The following is a 17,488-nucleotide window of genomic DNA, read 5'->3' as shown; positions in this document are numbered from 1 at the left end:
TCATCATAACTTCCGTATTTCTATGCTCATGTGGGTTGTATGAAATTCATTGAGGAAGATTTTCTACAACTGGATGCCCTTCCTGTCACTAACACTCACCTATTTTCAAATATGGTAATATGTATATTATGGTAATATATATATATTATGTGCTTCTTTCAGTTTTCATCTACCTAATCCACTCACAAGGCTTTGGTCATCCTGGGACTATATTGGATGACACTTACCAAAGTGCCATGTGGTGGGACTGAACCTGAAACCATTTGGTTGGGAAGACAGCTTCTAAACTACACAGCCATGCTGTATGTGTCTATGTGTACACACACACACATGTGCATATACATAAAAGACTTCCTACAATCTCTGAGTTGGTTGGTCCAAACTTAGAGTACAAAGCATTTGCCAAAGGTGCTGTGCAGTGATATAGAACTTGATACCACATGGTTACCAAACAAACTCTATTTACTCAGCTCTGTCTACACCTTCAAGACTTTGCTATGGTTTTGCGGGAGATTTAACTGTTATTTTCAGCAATTTAACTAACCACATACAGGCTACCTCATAGGCATCAAAAGGTGGTGTATGTTTTAGAATGCAGTGCAGGGATTCAAATCCTCTCCTGGGCTGTGAGAGAATAGTGGAAAACCACCCCAGTGTACTGTCTCTTCATGGAGATGAGGCCTTCAGTTGCAACCCAAGCACCCAATAGGTTATTGTCTATTAACTTGTTTGGCACTAACTTGCCTGAGATAACCAAGTCCTGGTTCTATAATTCAAACTTTTCCCATCTTAAAGTGAACCAAATTAAAATCTTCCATCAAAATTTTGTGTTGATTTATGTTTTAAATTCCAGTTTCATAATGGCAAAGCTATTTTGCTAAATGCTTCATTACTGTGAAAATTAATTGAGAGAAAGCATCATCATCATCATCATCGTCATTATTATTTAATATCCATTTTTCCATGCTTGCATGGGTCAGGCGGAATTTGTTGGAGCAAATTTTTCTGCAGCCAGATGTCCCTTCCACCCCACCCCTTTCTTTCCTTTGTTGCCAACCCTCACTTGTTTCCAAGCAAAGTAATATTTCCCCACGTTTGGACATGTTTATTTTTATGGAAGTCTGGGAAAGAACGACACTGCTTGTATGACGGTGATGCTCATTTACAATTATCAGATGATGTCAAAACAAGGGATACACACAAACATATGCACACACACACACACACACACACACGAGTACATATATACATCATAAACCATCATGTGGTTAGGTTATTCAGCTCACTATAATAAGGCTGTGGGTTAGATTGCTCTGCATTTTGAATTGATGTAATGATTACATTGTTCAATTAAAGGGAGTTGCTTGAAACGATCGTACTGCATTACCTCTGGATATCCTTGTTGCTTATTTTGATTTTAATCACCTTTGAAATTGTATGGATAATACCGTACCAAATCCTGGTGCCTAAACTGAAGTACCATATTCACCTGAATCTATATATATGTTTATGTATATTTGTGTGTGTGGTATGTATGTATGTATATATGTATGTGTATGACTATATACATGTATGTATGTATATATGTATATATGTGTGTGTGTATATATGTCTGTGTATATATGTACATATATATGTGTGTGTGTGTCTATAATATGCATGTGTGTTTATATATACACATATATACATATGTATGTATGTATGTATGTATGCATATATATATATATATATATGTGTGTGTATATGTATATGTATATAAAAGATAGGTATCTTTTCAGTTTCCGTCTACCAAATCCACTCACAAGGCTTTGGTGGGCTGTGTATATTTTAAGCGGAAATTTGGAAACAGAAGACTTATATAATAATAATAAAAAAAATATATTTACAAATAATTATAAATATATTTTCCTGTTATGTTCAGTCTTTCTCAACAAATATATATTTATGGTGAAAAGTTGTTTGTTTACTTTGTACTTTTAACTACTGTATAAACACTTTTTGCAGGATCATATGTTAAACAAATGGAGCTGTCTTGGGGAGGTGCAGTTGTCTGGCGAGGACATTCTTTCTCTGGCATGGTTACATAATGGTGTTTTGGTAAGTGAGTTTATGTCCCCTTTTCTACTACTACTCATTATCCTTCTTCTCCTTCACTCCCTTTGCCTTCTCCTCTCCTCTTTCTTTTCTCTTTTTATTCTCTCTTTCTTCTTCCTTTCTCCTTTCTTGCTTCCTTTCTTCTTCTTGCTTTCTTCTTTCTTTCTTGCTTGCTTTCCGTCTTTTCTTTTTCTTCTTTCATTGTCAAGATTTTATGGCATAAAAAAAATGGGGATGTCTTTTTATAGAGGATGTGGTTGCCTCTTGAGCAAGTTTTTTTCTGAAGTAGTAAGAATAAGGAAAGTAATGCTGCAATGTCTGCTGGGTAATTTCAGATATATAGGTTCTACTTAATACCTGGTGATATGAACTACGGTGAAGAGATAAAGTGAGTTTTTTTTTTCCCCTTTGTCCTTTTTGCATGGTCTGGAAGAAGGGGCTATCTATGGTCTTGGCATCAAGTATATTGATTTGGGTCTCACCTCACTTTACTGGAGAGCAAACAGTTGTTGAGGAGTGAAATATTTCTGGTCCTGAGGAAGAAGTCCTGTCTTTTCTCTGATGTAGATTTTTGACCAGTGTTTTTGCTATTATCTTTGCTATGTTAAATACATACATCTGGTCCAGAGAGAGATCCTCAGTGATAGTGAAGCCTTACGATTTTTAGCAAACTTGAAGATTCTAGTTGCATGCTTTTCTTTTAGAGAGATGGTTGCAGAAATATTTTCTTGATTTTTCAGTTGGTTGTGTTGAAGGAGAAAGATTAGCATGACCTTGGAAGTAGAACCTATATATCTGAAATTACCCAGCAGACATTGCAGCATTACTTTCCTTATTCTTACTACTTCACAGAATCTCTTCATGGAACCATTGCAAGTTAGGTGTGAGGTGTCTAAGTTGCCTTTGAATTACATATGGATGTTGAAGGTTGGGGTAGAATGAATGGTGGTGTGATTTGCATTAGAGTGGATATTGTTGGGAGATGATGGCAAGTTGTTGGTGATTTGGAAAAAAAGAGTATGTAGGACATAGCCAAACCCTGAAACACACTGACTGTGTCACATATTGTGATGGTCTGTGAATTGAAAGGAAGCCATCAATTCAAAAGATGAGAGATGGATTGAGGTCATAAATGGGTGGGTTTGGCCTGGAGATTTGCATGCTAGACGTAGTCAAAAGTCTTGTTTATATTGCTGGAAGCAGCATGTTAAAATGTATGATGGAATGAACAAACATCAGGATCTAAGAAGAATGTTTGAAGAAAAATTAATGAGAAAGTAATGTAGCTTTTGTAAGTTCTAACAGGTTATGATTTCCTTAAGCTGTACTAGTTTATCACATGTAGGGTTTTCACATTTCATCATCATCATCGTTTAACATCTGCCTTCCATGCTGACATAGGTTAGATGGTTTGACAGGAGCTGGCTAGGCCGGAGACTTGGATCAGACTTTTGTGTCTGTTTTGGAATGGTTTTACAGTTGGATGCCTTTCCTAACATCAACCATGCAGCAGAATGGACATCGGCAAGCTGGCAGAAACTTTACCCTGCTGGGCAAAATGCTTAGCAGTATTTCGTTTGCTGTTACGTTCTGAGTACAAATTCTGCCGAGGTCGACTTTGCCTTTTATCCTTTCGGGGTCGATAAATTAAGTACCAGTTACGCACTGGGGTCGATGTAATCAACTTAGTCCCTTTGTCTGTCCTTGTTTGTTCCCTCTATGTTTAGCCCCTTGTGGGCAATAAAGAAATAAGAATGGACATTGGTTAAAAAAAAAAAAAGAAGAAATAACATCCATGAAACAAGGCTAAATGAATAATCATTTTTTCTTTTTTTTTTTTGTCTCTTTCACAGATCAGATTCAATGCTGACAAACGGGACAATCTGAAATACCGAGAGAAGTTTCCCCATACTTTGTTCTCTCCTTCTTTAAGTCACTTTGGTGGCCGCCCATTGGATGGCTTTGTCTGTGTCACATCAACTGGTCTGGTATGATAACATTTTACTCCTTTCTTTTTTTGTATATTTTATTTTAATTCATTTTAATCGTTATTTCCTGTCATCATCAGCAGCATTGTTATTTTATATTGGTATATATATATATATATATATATATATATATACAATTATAAATAACGGCAAAAAGAAAAAAAATTTTTTTGCCAATATGCTGGAAAAAAGACACTAAATCGTCTAACCACATAAAATATTTTCACTTACATTATTACACCACTTGTCGAAACAAGGAAAGCAAGCTAACAGAAATTTATGAAAATATAGTTATCCCCGAATTGGGGATAATTTTTTTCTTTTTGTCCTTATAATTGTATATTATCATCATCATCATCGTTTAACGTCCGCTTTCTATGCTAGCATGGGTTGGACGATTTGACTGAGGACTGGTGAAACCGGATGGCAACACCAGGCTCCAATCTAATTTGGCAGAGTTTCTAAAGCTGGATGCCATTCCTAACGCCAACCACTCAGGGAGTGTAGTGGGTGCTTTTACGTGTCACCCGCACGAAGGCCAGTCAGGTGGTACTGGCAACGGCCACGCTCGAAATGGTGTCTTTATATATATATATATATATATATTTGTATATTTGTATTTGTGTGTCCCCCCCCCTTGATGACCGGTGCTCGTGTGTTTACGTCCCTGTAACCTAGTGGTTTGGCAAAAGAGACCGATAGAATAAGTACTAGGCTTAGAAAGAATAAGCTCTGGGGTCAATTTGCTCGACTAAAGGTGGTTCTCCAGCATGGCCACAGTCAAATCACTGAAACAAGTAAAAGAGTATATTAGAAGTATATATATATTGGACTGGTCACTTCAGCTCATCCTCTAGGCTGTAGTTTATGGCTCGGAATTTCTGGAACCACCATTGGCACTGGCTTACGCTTATTGTCCAATCCCCATATACAGCATTAATATTCCTTGCACTTTCCGTTGCATTATTGCCTTTATTGAACTCATAAAGCGTAATATGCTGAATGTGTTCTTTTGTCACTTTCATTATAGCTTTGAAAAAATAACTGTTAAAATCAAGCTGCACTCTTCAAAACTTGCACTAAGAATAAGAACAAGGTAAAATTAATACCTGTTTTTATAGCAAGTTGATGCAGGTAGTTTACCCCATCCCGCTCTGACTTTTAGTTCATGCAATTGAAGAAGCCACATTTATTTATGGGATGAACCAATATATTATTACAGATCTATCACTATAGGGGGTTCCTATAAGGTTGTTATCCATCCCTGATTGGAACTCTCCCGTATGACATGTATGCATGCTCAGTGACTTGCTTTAACATTTGCAATCAGCTGAATGCACATTGCCAGTGACATTTGACATAATTACCCACACTCTGTGGTCAGGATTCTTTTTTTGGTTTGATGTCGGTATTGAAGGGATTACCAGACACCGGACAATACAGTGAGAGCAGCTTTCACTCACATCGTGGTATTCGATGCTGTGTACGTGTCTGTCGTGGTAAAATATGCCACTCCTTAACTGTTGCTTTACTTTCATCCGTAGCACGAGGTAATTATGTCATTATCTGTGAAATTCGGCAACTTACAAAGATCTTTAGATCAGGCAATACTTCACTGAGAGGAGATATAAGCTTCTGCTTATTCCTGTCTGAAGTATCTTCCGATGAATTTACTTTGTTGACATTCTTCATCGACAGAATTTTTATTCCTTTCAACCTTTCAGTCAAGTCCGCCTTTCTTCCAGTAACATACTGACCATATAATCTTAAATATTTCTTTAACTCAGGCACAGTAAGTACTTCGATAGCTGAATCATCAAGCTGCTTTATATCCATGATAAGACGTAAAGCAATAACAATGGCGTGGGTAGTCTGCGGAAGTTTAATTATCTACATGGAGCGCCGCCTAGCCAAGGGAGATAACCTACTTATAGGAAAGCCCTATACAAAATCACCATTAACCATTCGTGGTTATTTTTAATTAGTTTGCTTATTTGTTAAGAGTCCTGGTTGCAGGGAGAGAACTCGTATCTGTACCAGAGCTCTGCACCAATAAAACGTTAAAAAACACGTCCTCATCATAATCATCATTGTTTTAGTGTCCTCTTTTCCTTGCTTGTATGCACGGTATGTATTGAGGCAGAATTTCAACAGTCAGATGCTCTTCTCATCGCTGACCCTCACCTGTTACTATGTAAGGTAGTATAATCCCTTGAGTGGACATGTTTTCACAGAAAACTGTTAGTAGATGATACCAATTGTATGATGGGAATACCACCATCATCATCAACATTTAACGTTCGTTTTCCATGCTGGCACAAGTTGGACAGGTTGACAGGAACTGGCAAAGGTCAGGGGCTACACCAAGTTCCATAGACTGTTTTGGCTTGGTTTCTGCAGCTGGATGCCCTTCTTAAGGCCAACCACTTTACAGAGTGTACTGGGTGCTTTTTACATGGCACCACTCACAATGTTTCAGTTTCTGTCTGCCGAAACCATTCCTAAAACTTTGTTCAGCCCAGGGCTGTAGAAAATGCTTGTCAAAATGTCTTCAAGTGAGTCTGCACCCAGAGCGATGTGGTTAGGAAGTGAATCTCTTAACCCTTTAGCATTCAGATTACTCTGTCAAATGTATGGCTTTGTTTTGAATTAATCATGCATTATCTTGGAGCTGTGAGATTTGTTTAGTATTAGAATGACATTGTAGGATAGGTGTGAGTAGCTGAATCTGGCTACTTTGAACACATAACAAGTAAAATATTTGAGCCAGATATGGTCAGTTTAAATGCTACAGGGTTAAACAACCATGCATCTGAAAGATGAAAGACATTAACGGAAGACCACAACAGAAACACCTAAAATTTGAGGATTTTTCCTGGAATTGGCAATCTAGCAATCTGATACCAGTAATTACATTGCCACCACTATCTTCCTGCTGAGAACTATGGCTTCTTTGAGATTCATCATTATCCTTTTTCATTTGAGACACTTCTTAACTGACATCCTCAGGATATGTTTGATCAAATTAATTGTCATTCATCCAGGCTTACAAAGAATAAGTCCTGGGGTCGATTTGCTCAACTAAAGGCAGTGCTCCAGCATGGCTGCAGTCAAATGACTGAAACAAGTAAAAGAGAAGCCTTAAAAATAACTTTCATCATATAAAAACAGGATTAATTTTGTTATCATAACCACCATTATCATCATTGTCATCATTTGAAAAATTACAATCTTATATTTCTGATAATTTAATCTTTTGTTTGTATAGTTTTTAAAATATTTGTCTTTTTTTTTTTTTTTTTTACTCTATAGGTATCCGTTGGACTGATCCAAAATACAGAACCTAGGATACGTTCTTATGTAGAAAGTCTGTCTCCTGCACACTTACGGGCATCTCTAGCCGACATTGCCTACAATGCCAATGGAGACTTGATGATAGCTACCACCGATGGTATGCCGTCTTCTGCCATTCAATGTTTTCTTGTGTCTTTGTCCATGGAGCAGACCAGCTGCGTCATCACGAGTCGTGCCAGTGCTAGTCTGTACGTGAAGTGTCACACAGAAGCCAGTGGAGGGGTTGGTGTCGTTGGCCGGCCGACTGGCCCAACAGCTGCTACCGGTGTTGACCAACAGAACTTCTGTGTCACACACGTTCAGTTTGTGAACAAGGACTATAGTGATACACTTGTGATCTGTGTTGGTGGTCAGAACTTCAGCTGGATCGATTTCTGGCAGTTAGTGGAACAAACACATTCCTTGCACAGGATGTTCCATACGAATAGTAAACCGAACACTGTCTATAAAACCCCGAAATGGATGCATAAAGCTACGGTTACACACAACACCATGGTGACGGCTATAGCTGGGCCTAAACTACCAACGATGCCTTGTGGTATGGAAACAAGTGGCTTCACGCCTTACATTGCAGTTGCCTACAGAAATGGTATTATTAAGTTGATTCACCGCTACAGTTTCCAGGTAAACATGTCTTTACTCTTTTAATTAATCTGTCAAATGTAATACTCATTTATTCACAATGTTTTGTAGCAATCATGCAATCAATATCTGCGACTTTGATGATGTGATTGTTTATTTGTAGAATGATCTTGTAGGGAAGGTCTAAGAGGCCAGATCTAGCTAGTTTAAACATATAACAAATGGAATATTTGGGTCTGATGTAGCTGGTCTGAAAGCTAAAGGGTCAATTATCTTCTTTAAGTGGCCACAACTGAGATGCATTTCACAAAAAGTTGAGTTCCTCCGTTACCTTTGGTCGGTCCTCAATTTCATATTTATGTGCCTCCTGCCGGTAATATTAATGTAGTTCTGTGGTCTTTGCCCTTTACTGGGGTACTGAAGTCTCTGAAACCTAACTTCCATTCTACTTTTTATTCTAATCTCATTATTTGTCTAATGTTTTGTTTCTGAAGTCGTCCCTATTTTCTCATTGATTTCCGTTCCAAAGAATTGGAACATCGGTGATTGAATAATATTCGCGTTACGGAACTTTTATCATTGAGTTACGCCCCTTGAACAAGGTACATAACTCAGACTCTACTGAAGTTACGGTACACAACTATCGCAGTTTAACGACTGGACGATTTAGTCATTTGTAGTTACTGGGACTGACCAGTTGATGTAATCAACTCAGATTATTAAAGTCAGTGCTGCCCCAGGATGGCCGCAATCCAACATCTCGGTACACATGTAATTGACTCGATTATTTATCTAGTACTAGCTATCGCTTTAACCAACAGATTCCAAATGTTTGATCTTGTTGTTGTTGACACTCCGTCGCTTACGACGTCGAGGGTTCCAGTTGATCCGATCAACGGAACAGCCTGCTCGTGAAATTAACGTGCAAGTGGCTGAGCACTCCACAGACACGTGTACCTTTAACGTAGTTCTCGGGGATATTCAGCGTGACAAGGCTGACCCTTCGAATTACAGGCACAACAGAAGCAGGAAGTAAGAGTGTGGTGAAAGAGTACAGCAGGGTTCGCCACCATCCGCTGCCGGAGCCTCGTGGAGCTTTAGGTGTTTTCGCTCAATAAACACTCACAGCGCCCAGTCTGGGAATCGAAACCGCGAGTCCGCTGCCCTAACCACTAGGCCATTGCGCCTCCTGTGGTTCTTTATATTCTGAGCTCAAATCTCATCAAGGTCAGCCTTGCTTTTTTTTTCTTTTTTTTAAATTCCCGTCTGTGGTCAGTGTAATTGAAATAACCCTTCCAACAACTTGTGACCTTGTACCTCTGTTATAAAAATCGCTACTGTTATTGAAACTTTACGTTATGGGTTCAAATCCCACCAAAGGCAACTTTTGTCCTTGTGTATAAAACAGTATACCAGTTATGCATTGGAGATTACGTGGTTGAACAATATCCTCTCCTAAAAAATTGCTGGCCTTGTGCCTATTGTAGAAACCATTCTTATTAGGATGCTAGATTGGCTGAATCGTTAGTGCATCAGCAAAAATTGCTCAGAGATATGTGTTCTGGCTCTTTAAGTTTTGAGTTCAATCCTTACCAAGGTCAGTTTTGCCATAATAAAGTACCAGTCAAGTACTGGAGTTGATGTAGTTAACTAATCTGCTCTCTTCGAAATTGCTAGCCTCGTGTCCAAAATTTGAGACAATTATTATTATTATTATTATGACAGAACCATTAGCACACTGGGTAACATGCTTAATGACATTTCTCTTGCTTTTTATGTTCTGAGTTCAAATTCTGATGAGGTCAGCTTTACCCTTAATTGTTTCAGGATTGATAAAATATCAGTTGAACACTGGGGTTAAGGTAATTGACTAGTTCCCTACCATAAAAAAATTTCAGGCTTTCTGCCTAGAGTAGAAAGAGTTTCGTGCGGGTGACACATAAAAGCACCCACTACACTCTCTGAGTGGTTGGCGTTAGGAAGGGCATCCAGCTGTAGAAACTCTGCCAAATCAGATTGGAGCGTGGTGTAGCCATCTGGTTTCACCAGTCCTCAGTCAAATCGTCCAACTCATGCTAGCATGGAAAGCAGACGTTAAACGATGATGATGATGATGATGTTATTTTTAATAAAATTTATTTTAAGGCAGTGAGCTGGCAGAATCATTAGAACACTGGGCAAAATGCTTAGTGGCTTTTCATCCATCTTTATGATCTAAGTTCAAATTCTGCCATGATTGACTTTTCCCTTCATCCTTTCAGGGTTGATAAAATAAGTACCAGTTGAACACTGGGGTTGATGTAATCGACTTAGACCCTCCCTTGAAATTGCTCGCCTTATGCTAAAATTTAAAACCATTATTATTATTACTATCATTATTATTGTTTCATGTTTGACTTTTGCTTTGCATTTGTACAAGTTGGATCCAAGTCTCACCCAGAGACCTCAAGAGACAACAAGTTAGAAGTTCATGTAGGTGTTATGCCTAGGGTACCATATATTTGGATTTGTACATAGTGTTGTTCTAGAGAATGTTTAAGAAACCATAAGAAAATTATGTGTTTGTTTTAAAATTTGAGATTATTATTATTATTATTTCAGTTTTAATTATTTTTTAAATGTTTTGCACAGAAATCATTATTACTATTATCTCTCCTTAGGTAATTTATAACTGTTGTGTGGACCAATTTCGGGAACTCAGTATCCCTGAAAAGCGCAATCTCAATCACAACCAACCTTCCCATCTGTCAGTGTTATTACAGACACACAGCAGTTGTGGGATGATTGGTGTCAAAGACAACAACATCTACTTGTTCCGCTCTGTCAATGCTAACGACACTGGTGTCCAGATGTCACCCACCTATATAGTGCTCCTACTTGAGTACGCTGCAACGACAGGCTGGGACTGGTGGGATATTCTCTTAGCCACCAAACAGAGTGAGTATTCTATCTTCTATAATCTTGTGGTTTCTTTCTTCATTTTTTTTTTTTTTTTGGCACTTAGGTTGCAGGCGTGGTTGTGTGGTAAGAAGTTGGCACCTTCGGCAAGTGTCTTGTACAATAATTGGGCTGACCAAAGCTTTGCGAGTGGATTTGATATTTCAGTATAGAAATCCTTTAGGAAAGTAGGGCATTTTTGTACCCCAAATATCACATCTATTTAATATTTTTGTGGTAACAATTCAATATCCTTGTTTATTTTCCTTATTGGTATTTATTCTCTATAGCAGCACACCTATTTCTACCCTCATTCATAATCACACTCTCTCTTCCCTTCTCTTGTTTTTCATTTGACTAGGTAACTAAGCACCTCCTTTACATCAACACACCTGTTTCTGTCCCCTTTCTTGTGCCTCTCTCTTCCTCCCCTCCCTCTCTCTTTCGCTGAGTAACCATGTACTTCCTCTATAGCAAGACACCTGTTTCTGCCTCTCTTGCTATTTGTCACATTCTAACTTTGCATCCTCTGACACAAGTTCCCCTCCTCAAAATTCCTTGTCTTGCAAGTTACTTGGTGACCTTGCCAGTGCTGGTGCCACAAAAAAAGCATATAGTCCACACTGTAAAGTGGTTGGCATTTGGAAGGGCATCCAGCCGTAAAATCTCTTCCAAAACAGACACAGTAGCTTGGGGCAGTTTTCTACCTTGCCGGTTCCTGTCAACTGTCCTACCATGCATGGAAGACGGACCTTAAATGATGATGGTGAATGTGTGTGTGGCTAAGTGGTTAGGGTATTTGGCTCATGACTGTAAGGTTGTGAGTTCAATTCCCAGCAGCATGTAGTGTCCTTGAGCAAGACATTTTATTTCATGATGCTGACAAAAATGAGTTGTACCTGTATTTCAAAGAGCCAGCCTTGTCGCATTCTGTGTCTTGCTCAATCTCCCTAAGAACTATCTTAAGAATATGGGTCAGCCACTTGCACATTAATTTCATGAGCAGGCTCTTCTGCTGATAAGATCAACTGGAACCCTTGTCAATGTAACTGATGGAATGCCAGTATTTTTTGTATGTATATATCTATGTGTGGGTGTATACACACACACACACACATATATACACATGTATGTGCATATGTGTGCGTGTGTTGCTGTTTAGTGTTGGTTCGACTGTAATCCAACTGGCCCATAATCAGAAGCACTCCAGAAATGACATTCTGTGTATCTAGGACTGCACTATCCAATGTGTCTTCTTTTTATCATAAACAGGTAAATTTGGCTGCTATTTCCAACAATGTAAGTAACTGTACATAGACACACCAACACAGAATTGAAACTGTTTACTTATCTTTTGTAGGTATGATAGAGGACATTTGTCAAAAGCTGAACGACAACTTCCAGAAGCAGCCAACAGCAGTTCAAGAATTGATGTGTTCTCGTCTTTTGGCCATCAAAATGGCTTTGTACAAAAGCAGTGCCAACAGCTACCATCTTGCAGCTGACTGTCAGGCTAAACTCCTCCTCTACACAATTGCAACTGTCTTCAAAGGAATCCTGCGTCCACGGCAAATATCTTCCCAAGATAATGTATGTACCAGCTTAAACCAAGGAACTTTCCTTTAAAAATTTCACAGCACATTTTTGTTGTTTTGTTTTTATTTATATGTTAATAGGCACAATGGCCCAGTGATTAGGGCAGCGGACTCGCGGTCATAGGATCACAGTTTCAATTCCCAGACCGGGAGTTGTGAGTGTTTATTGAGCGAAAACACCTAAAGCTCCACGAGGCTCCGGCAGGGGATGGTGGCGAACCCTGCTGTACTCTTTCACCACAACTTTCTCTCTCTTTCTTCCTGTTTCTGTTGTGCCTGTAATTCAAAGGGTCAGCCTTGTCACACTGTGTCACGCTGAATATCCCCGAGAACTACGTTAAGGGTACACGTGTCTGTGGAGTGCTCAGCCACTTGCACGTTAATTTCACGAGCAGGCTGTTCTGTTGATCGGATCAACTAGAACCCTCGACGTCTTAAGCGACGGAGTACCAACAACAATATGTTAGTATTTAATGTGACGATTCTGTAAGTTCTGCTACATAGATGAGACTGCTAAAATAGTCCCTGATTTCAGAAACTGGGGTACTTTTTATTTTCAGTACTGTATATAGATGCAGATGTGGCTGTTTGATTGAGAAGTTACCTTTTCAATCAAATGATTTCAAGTTCAATCCCATTGTGTGACACCTTAGGCAAGTGTCTTCTACTACAGTCCTTGTGAGTGGTTTTCGCAGAAGGAACTGAAAGAAGCTCATCGTTTATATGTCTTTTAATGGCTGATCTCCATGCTGGCATGGGTTGGACGGTTTGAAAGGAGTTGGCTAACTGGATGCAGAAGCTATGATGATGCTTGTGCTTGAATCACTTTGATCTCTAGTTAACATCAGGCATCTTATTCCTCAATATGTACCAAGTTCTAGATGAGATTTGAACTAGGAACCTATCTTCCTCTACTAAAAGTAATGATGTCCTTATCATTGTATCCACTAATGCATGTACTCTGTATCAACAGCCTAGTGAATAAGAATTATTATTACCCCTCTAAATTGTTGACCCTGTGCTAAAATCTATTATTTGTCACCTTCTTGTGGAGTAGTCACTTTAAGTACCTTAATGGTTCATTACTTGCTGAAACAATTGTTAAAAACTTAGTTTTGTATGAAAAGGGTGTTGGCTGCGTGATAAGAATTTGCTTCCTAACAGCATGGTTCCAAGTTCATTTCCACTGTGTGGCACCTTGGGCAAGTGCCTTCTACTAGAGCCCCAGGCTAACCAAAGCCTTGTCAGTGGTTGTGGTTGATGGAAACGAAAAGCAGCCTGTTGTGTGTGTGTGTCTGTCTTTATGTTTGTCGGCCCTCACTGCTTGACTATTGAAGTCCTGTTGTTTACATCTCTGGAACTTAGCAGTTCAGTGTAAAGATACTGATAGAATAAGTCTAGGCTAGGCTATACAGAAAAGTACTGGGATCAATTTGCTTGACTAAACCCTTCAAGTCAGTACCACAACACTATCACAGTAAAAGACTGTTTTAAAATTTTCTGTTTTTTGTTATTCCATTGTAGAATCCTGCTGAGAAACTATCAATGCTTTGTAACAAAAGCAGTGAATCAGAATTATTGATTCTGCTGACAAATTTAGAATTCAGTGATTTCCTTGTTGATGCTGGTAAGTACTCTACAAATTTGTCATAAACAATAATTTAATATCAGCACTAGCCAATAATACTGTAGGAATATCTCCTGTTTTTCAAAATCATTATTATTATTGTTTAACGTTTCCTTTCTTTGCTGGCTTGACAGGAACTGGCCAAGCAGAAGACTGCATCAGACTTCTGTGTCAGTTTTGGCATGGTTTTTATAGCTGGATGCCCTTCCTAACACCAACCACCCTGCAGAATGGACTGAGTGCCTTTTACGTGGTACGAGCACAGGCAAAGTAGGTTTTTACATGGAACCAGCCCTGGTAGTCACCAATACTGACACAGTCCTTCAATACCTGCTTCCCCTTGAGAGGGGAGGGGGTATTGGAGGAGGTGATATGTGGCAATTGCTATTTGTGTCTATATTTAATACAACTGGCTACCAGGGTTAAAGTTAAAAAAACTTTGGCCTTTATACTGTGAAATCATTTCAGTGTTGTGTCTATATATTAAAGGCAGTGTCTTAAATTTATAAGTTAAATCTTTCTGGTTTGAATTTTTTTTTTTTTCTATGTTAATGGTTTAAAAAGGGTCAAATTTGTGTAAGATAAGACTATTTTTCAACTCTTGATACCAACCTGTCGCAGGCTGCTCATAGTTCTGATATAAAAGTTGTTTTAAAGTGATCTGAATTAAGACCTTCCATTAAAATTTCATTAATTTATGTCTCAAATACCAGCTTATTAACAACAAACTCATTCTTCATTGTTTTCAAAATTTATTGAAACAAAGCAGTGTATTTCAGCAGAAATATGGTAATAAAAAAGGTTAAATTATATTTTAAAATTAAGCATGCTATCCTGTTTGCATAAATTAGTTTTAAAGTTTAATGGGTTGTAGAAAATAATTTCTTTCCAAGCTACCATCTAGTGATGTATTGGTCTTCTTTAATAGCATTTGTAGTTAACAAAATTAAATTTTGTTACCTTATTTCTGTTGAAATGCAATGCCTTTGTTTCTTATAAGTTAATGAAATAACTATTGTTATTCAGCTGGTATTTGGAACATAGCATGTGATTTTACTGGATCTCTTTATGTCATAGCATCAGAGTTGGTATTTGGCAGGTTGGCATCGAAAGTGAACTGTGCAAGTCCAGAGCCAACTCCTTGCCTTCATTCCAAGCAGACCAGTGCCTGACCTGCAGCAGAACCTTATTTTAACAACCTCAAAATGATGAAAGGCAAAATCGACCTTGGCGGAATTGGAACTCAAAATGCCACTAAGCATTTTATCCAGCACGCTAACAATTCTGCCAAGCTCACTGCCTTAATAATAATAATAATAATTTCTAGTATAGGTACAAGGCCTGAAATTTTGGGGGAGGGGACAAGTCGAATACATTGACCCCAGTGCTCAACTGGTTCTTAATTTATTGACTCTGAAAGGATGAAGGGCAAAGTCGACCTCGGCAGAATTTGAACTCAGAACGTAAAGATAGATGAAGAGCCACCAAATATTTTGCCTGGTGTGCTAACGATTCTGCCAGCTCAGCTCACTGCCTTGATGATGATAATGATAACAATATAATTATGATAACATTTAACATAATTCTCTTTTTTTTCAGCCTCTTTACAGTCCTTCCAGCCTTTAATTCAGTGGATTGCTGATTTTACTCTCCATCTTCTGGGTTCCATACCTTTGCAACAGTCATATTCAGACATACCTGGTTCTCTACTCATTCGGGACAGTTCTGTTCTAAGCGTGCTGCGAGAACTCTTTGTCATCATACGCCTGTGGGGCCACATCAATCCGAATTGCCTTCCATTTTTCACTATGAACTCTTCGATTGAGTGCATGTCCCATCTATTCAAACTGTTAACGAAAGCCTGGCTGTGCGTAAAGGAAGGTGGTAGTGTCGAATATGAGGAGGGTCTTGTTAGTGATTGCTGTCACCTCACCAGTGAAGTGATGATCAGAAATACACGTCAGACGTTCAGTCAAGACACGCTAGGTTACGCGATATTCCACCAGTCAACACCGCAGACGTTTCAGATCGGCGTCGAACCCAACTACGTGTATAGCTGTAAACAAAAACAGCAGTTTATGACTATACCAGACATTACGACGGAGAGCAAGCAGATGTATGATATAGTTCGTCAGATCAACCTTGGTGAAAAACCAGCAGAGCCGGTCCGCGAATGTAGTCGATGCGGCGCAGTATCGTTAGTACAAAGCATTTCATCGGCGACGTCGATGAAAGCCTGGGAGAAACGGTGGGCTTCGGCTTGTCTTTGTGGAGGACAATGGAAATGGACTATCACTTAACTAGACCGTCTTTCATATACAACACTATTACCTGGGAACAATCTAGATGTCGTCATTACCATTTTGTATAAATTTCATTCCCTTCAACATGTCATGTCCCCTAAAATACTCTCGAGACATCATCATATCAGTTTGCAGCCATTCCTTCTTCAAATCCTTTTGGTTGGGGTGTATGGTTACGCCCATACATTTAGCAACCTGATCCCAATAACCAGTGAAGATTCTGATGTTGGGAGGGAGTCTGAGGCTTGAAAAAAAAAAATGAAATTGAGGTTCTTAGGAAACTTTATAATTTATTTATTTTTAACAACCCAAAAATATTGACATTGAAGAAGAAAAAATTAAACGTCATTCAATATTTTCTGATATCAAATAAAAATCTCATTAAATAATTAACATTTTTGATGTATTTTCTGTGACTATGATATTTGGGCCTTATTAGTCTCAAGGCATAATAATGGTTTCAAATTTTGGCATGGGGTTACGATTTACGATAATTTTGTTCTTAGCAGGATTTGAATGATTGTAAAGAGCCAGAAGAAATGCCAGTAAGGATTTTGCTTGCAATATTATTGATTTTACCGGCTTGCTGCCCTTGTAATGATAATGATTTTGGCACAAGGCCAGCAAGTTCAGAAAAGTGGGTATGACAGTTATATCGAACACCCCCCCCCCCCCCCCCCCCAGTGTTCAACTGGTACTTATTTTCATCGACCCTAAAAGGATGAAAGGCCAAATCAATCTCGGTGGAATTTGAACTTAGAACAATAAAAACAGACAAAATGCCTTTAAACATTTTGCTCGGCATGCTAATGATAATGTCAGTTGCTTCTAGGCCAAAAGACAATGTATTTTATTCTCTCAGTCTCTTATGCCGAACCGCTAAGTTTAAACATACCAACATCGGTTATCAAAGCCACACAGATAGATATATAATATGTAGTTATGAATATATTTATATATGATGGGCTTTCACTTTCCATCTACCAAATCTACTTACAAGGATTTGGT

General features: G+C 38.6%; 1 protein-coding gene across 1 annotated transcript in view; it reads left to right on the top strand.

Moving 5' to 3' along the window:
• Positions 1-16,873, top strand: part of LOC106879282 (mediator of RNA polymerase II transcription subunit 16) — a 37,349-nt gene extending 20,476 nt beyond the window's left edge. The window contains exons 3-9 of the mRNA XM_089361665.1: positions 2,005-2,097; positions 3,948-4,082; positions 7,395-8,060; positions 10,679-10,955; positions 12,316-12,545; positions 14,075-14,177; positions 15,777-16,873. Coding sequence (XP_089217791.1) covers positions 2,005-2,097; positions 3,948-4,082; positions 7,395-8,060; positions 10,679-10,955; positions 12,316-12,545; positions 14,075-14,177; positions 15,777-16,477 — 2,205 coding nt within the window. The 3' untranslated portion in view covers positions 16,478-16,873. The remainder of the gene's footprint in view (positions 1-2,004; positions 2,098-3,947; positions 4,083-7,394; positions 8,061-10,678; positions 10,956-12,315; positions 12,546-14,074; positions 14,178-15,776) is intronic.
• Positions 16,874-17,488: the final 615 nt, after the last annotated feature.

Source organism: Octopus bimaculoides, chromosome 13 (assembly GCF_046866305.1).
Source record: "Octopus bimaculoides isolate indiv1 chromosome 13, ASM4686630v1, whole genome shotgun sequence".
Classification (NCBI taxonomy): Eukaryota; Metazoa; Mollusca; class Cephalopoda; order Octopoda; family Octopodidae; genus Octopus; species Octopus bimaculoides.
Note: the sequence above shows the minus strand (reverse complement) of the source record. Positions and strands in the feature narration are given on the sequence as shown.